The sequence below is a fragment of the Calonectris borealis genome, chromosome 30, assembly GCF_964195595.1.
Source record: "Calonectris borealis chromosome 30, bCalBor7.hap1.2, whole genome shotgun sequence".
Lineage (NCBI taxonomy): Eukaryota > Metazoa > Chordata > Aves > Procellariiformes > Procellariidae > Calonectris > Calonectris borealis.
This window is the reverse complement of record NC_134341.1, coordinates 1,893,506-1,897,475: the sequence shown is the minus strand read 5'-3', so window position 1 is coordinate 1,897,475 and position 3,970 is coordinate 1,893,506. Positions and strand designations below refer to the sequence as shown.

Genomic DNA, 3,970 nt, shown 5'->3' with positions numbered 1-3,970 from the left:
GATGTATAGCTGATGTGCACATAGAGATCAACATAATTAGCGTATGTTAGAAGCTTGTTAATTAGCACCAACCCCCTCGCTTCCAGATAGAGAGAGAGATAGAGATTTCCTTATAATTTCGCAGCCCAGCTGCAGGAAGAGCTGGGCATTCCCGCCTGCAGCAAGGTTTTGGGAAATGTTGGAAAACTTACTTCTGCATCTCCAGCTATTTTATTGAGCTACCTAAAGTCTATTCAGGAACACTTCTAAGGATAGAAATAGCCATAATAATAAATTATAATAATCAGCGTAATTAAAATATTAAATAAAGGGTGGAAAAACACCGTTCGAGCTCCCTAAGACCCTCCCTCTCCCCCCCCTCCTCCCCAGCCCAAATCGCCCCCACCCCACCTCCAAACCCTGCTGAAAAGCTGCGAGCAGAACCCAAATAGGAAGGAGAGGAGGGAGGAAAAAAAAAAAAAGGCAAGGGGAAAAAAAAAAAAAAAAAAAAAGCAGCAACTTCACAAGCCACCCCTTGTACTTGTTCTGCTTTGAATGCTTACAAGGGGTGTGCCTTCAGGAAAATGAATACAAATCTGCAATTGATTTTCATAATGTTTCTGCGGTGTTTGCAAACCAATCGTTTGAACCTCTGAGATCTTACCTAAGTGAACCACTCCTACGCATCTAAGTGCTCCAAACTGATATATGACAATATCTACTTTGGATCACGTGTCCTCCGGAGCGACTAAGACGGATAGCGCGTCATCTCGCCTTCCCAAATTTTTTCCCCTCCGCACATCGGATCCAAAACATCTAGCTATAGGAGCAAGAAAAGGAGAAAGATGTTTAACTCGGTGAACCTGGGCAACTTCTGCTCCCAGTCGCGTAAGGAGAGGAGCGCTGAGTTTGGAGAAAGGGCAGGTTGCGCTTCTAATCTCTACCTCCCCAGCTGTACCTATTACGTCCCCGAATTTTCAACTGTGTCATCTTTCTTGCCACAGGCCCCCTCTCGCCAAATCTCCTACCCTTACTCCACCAACCTCTCGCAAGTGCAGCCCGTGCGAGAGGTCTCCTATGGTCTAGACCCCTCAAGTAAATGGCACCACCGAAGCAATTACGCCTCGTGTTATTCCGCAGAAGATCTGATGCATAGAGAGTGCATCCCGCCTTCCACCATGACCGAAATGCTAATGAAAAACGAGAGCGTGTACAGCCACCACCACCCCAGCTCCAACCACCCGGCATCGACGGGATTCTACACCAGCATGAACAAAAACACTGTCTTGCCCCAAGGTTTCGACCGCTTCTTCGAAAATGCCTATTGCGGGGCGGAAAATCCGACTGAGACCTGCCTGCAGAAGGGTGAGGGCAAAGTGGAGGCAGAGTCCCAACCCCACGCACTGTCATCCCGCGGAGAGCAAGGTATAGACCCGGAAGATGAGGAGGAAAACACAAACCCAGGGTCTTCAGCCTCGTCCTCTTCTGTCACCAAGGAAGGAAGCAAAAGCAGCAATTCGAGTAGGTAGAGCAGTAAATGGAAAGGTTAAGGGACTAGCCCGTGTGTTTTGTCGGTCAAATTTTATGTGGAGTTTTATAAGCATTCAAAGGATTTTATTATAACCTACAAAGCTCTTTCTTCCAACGAGAAGAATTTTTACGATGGGAAAAGCTCTTTGAAAAAAATGGAGATGTTAGGCGCAGACACAGTATCTTAGAGTCTGTGAAATTTTAAAAGCACACCATCGTGACAAATATTAACTTTGATCATGAACTTACATGAGCATTTTAAAAGGATTTGGTCCCGGGTTGCTGAGGGTAAAAGGCAATTGGGCAGAACACTACTTTAGCTGCCTGTGCTTTCTTTTAGGCATTAAGATGCATGCAAAATGTTTGGGGCTGCTGCTTTTTTTTTTTTTTTTTTTTAATTAAAACTGTATGTTGAGTCTTTTCTCTTGGTGGGGATGCAGTGCTAAGGGGGAAATCTGCCGAATTTGCAGGCAAAGCTGAGCATTTTCTTCGACTTTTCTGTTTAAAGTGGCATTTATTCTCCTCCAAGCCTGGTGGAGCGTCTAGCTTTTGTCAGGAAGGGCTTTTACTTACGTGGTTGTTTGCTTGGGTCTTCTGGGGTGTTTGGGGTTTTTTTGCATGTACTCACATTTTCTAGGCAGTCTTAGAGGAGCTTTTTTAAAGGCTGAATCCAGGCAACTTTGCAAGTTAGCGTTCAGCGAGGGGCTCTTTTGGGAAGAGGGGAGGGTTGTTTTGTTTTCCTATTTGCTTTCGTGATGCAAAGTCCCCTTTTGCAGCTCAGATGCTAAGTTCTCTTTTACTTTGATTCCTTTTTGCGTGTGTGGCGAGGACTGGAGTTAATCAAAAACTTATGCGGAACATAATATCTAGTTCCTCTAATTCCAACCTTGCTCATGCTGTTTCTATACAGATAACAGATTTGCAGCTGAGCGTGGGTTTTTTTTTTTTTTTCCCCAGCCTCTCTAAACCCTGCTCCAGCAGCCTGCTGCCTCCAGTCCCAGGCTGTTCTTTATTTTAAAAAAAATAACCTATTGCACCGAAAATGTCTGCATGTGCCTGCGTTAAGCTCCGTGCAGTGGGAAAATCGTTACACCACGGTCCTTAAGACCCTGTGTAACCTCACCTCTGCTACCCCTAACAATAGGCGAACTGCTGGAAGATATCTCCCCCCGCATTAATAACTGGAGTTATTAAGCTGCTCCTATCTATGTGGTCAGCTGTGAAGATGGGTCTGTGTCTTGCATTTCCTTAGGATGTTTACCCTGCCTTCTGGTTCTTTTAAGGTGCTCCCAGAACGAGGAAGAAGAGGTGCCCCTATTCGAAATTCCAGATCAGAGAGCTAGAGAGAGAATTTTTCTTCAATGTCTATATAAACAAAGAAAAAAGGCTCCAGTTGTCTAGGATGTTAAATCTTACTGACCGACAGGTTAAAATTTGGTTTCAGAACAGAAGAATGAAAGAAAAAAAATTAAGCAGAGACCGCCTGCAGTATTTCTCTGGAAATCCCTTGTTGTGAACATCTTTTGAAATCCCCTCTGCTGGTGAAGTGTATGTGTATTGAGGAGGAACAGTTGCGAGCATGGGTTTGCCCTTTGAGTCGACAAAGCAACCTCAAAGTTTAAGCCTTTTCGTTACTTATATTTGTATGTCTGGGACAGTGCTGAGTAACAAAAGGAGTGAGATTTTCTTTCAGTTCCCGCTTCAAGGACTTGGATTCCATGAATATTTTATTTAACTTTTTTTTTCTTTTTTTTTTTTTTTTTTTTTTGCCTGAACAGGTTGGGATTCCCCTTTATTATTATTATTATTATTATTTTTATTATTATTATTTTTATTGTTATTATTATTTAGGCACCCTGTCCAGTTGAATAAATGGCAGTGCTGTGTGTTACTACCACGGTGATTTCAGTATGCAGCTGTGTTATCACAAGAGCGGCCAAAGTCTCCCTGTAGGATCAAATCACTTCATCTGGGGTGAGTGTGTGTGTGTGTGTGTGAGAATGCACACACAGACATGTGTGTCCTTCTATATATGTGTGTGTGTGCACATTCACGACCACCACGCTCATCTGTGTTCTCCATGCAGAAGGAAGATCATTATTTCCACCTCCTCCATCCACCCTTTCTGCCTAAAAATACATATATATGCATATATACGTGGGAGTGTTTGCGTATATATCCATATATATGTTCTCTGCAGCATCATTTCTACATTTGGAGTCGGGAGGGGGGGGAATCCAGGCGAAAATGCATTTGCAATAACTGTCTCTGAAATGGTTTGTAAATAAATTTCGTAGTACATTTTTTTTCCTGGAAATGGGACACGAAGAACAACAAGAGGAAAAAAAAATCCTGAAAAAAAAAAAATTAAAAATCTTTGTGTATGTAAAGTGAGTCCCCGGGATACTCTGTGAAATTCTGTGGCAAATAAAGACATTGCAAGCTGTTCTACATTATGATT

General features: G+C 43.0%; 1 protein-coding gene across 1 annotated transcript; it reads left to right on the top strand.

Annotated features, from left to right (window-relative positions):
- The first annotated feature begins 824 nt into the window (after positions 1–824).
- Positions 825–3,025, top strand: HOXC11 (homeobox C11). Its single transcript, XM_075133756.1, has 2 exons — positions 825–1,500; positions 2,793–3,025. The coding sequence occupies exons 1-2, from the start codon at positions 825–827 to the stop codon at positions 3,023–3,025; spliced, it is 909 nt and encodes a 302-aa protein (XP_074989857.1).
- The last annotated feature ends 945 nt before the right edge of the window (positions 3,026–3,970 follow it).

Bases quoted from the DNA above. Each gene is read 5' to 3' on its own strand.
- HOXC11 (XM_075133756.1), top strand. From the start codon at position 825: ATGTTTAACTCGGTGAACCTGGGCAACTTCTGCTCCCAGTCGCGTAAG. The intron at 1,501-2,792 runs GTAGGTAGAGCA...GGTTCTTTTAAG, and splicing joins AAGCAAAAGCAGCAATTCGA to GTGCTCCCAGAACGAGGAAG.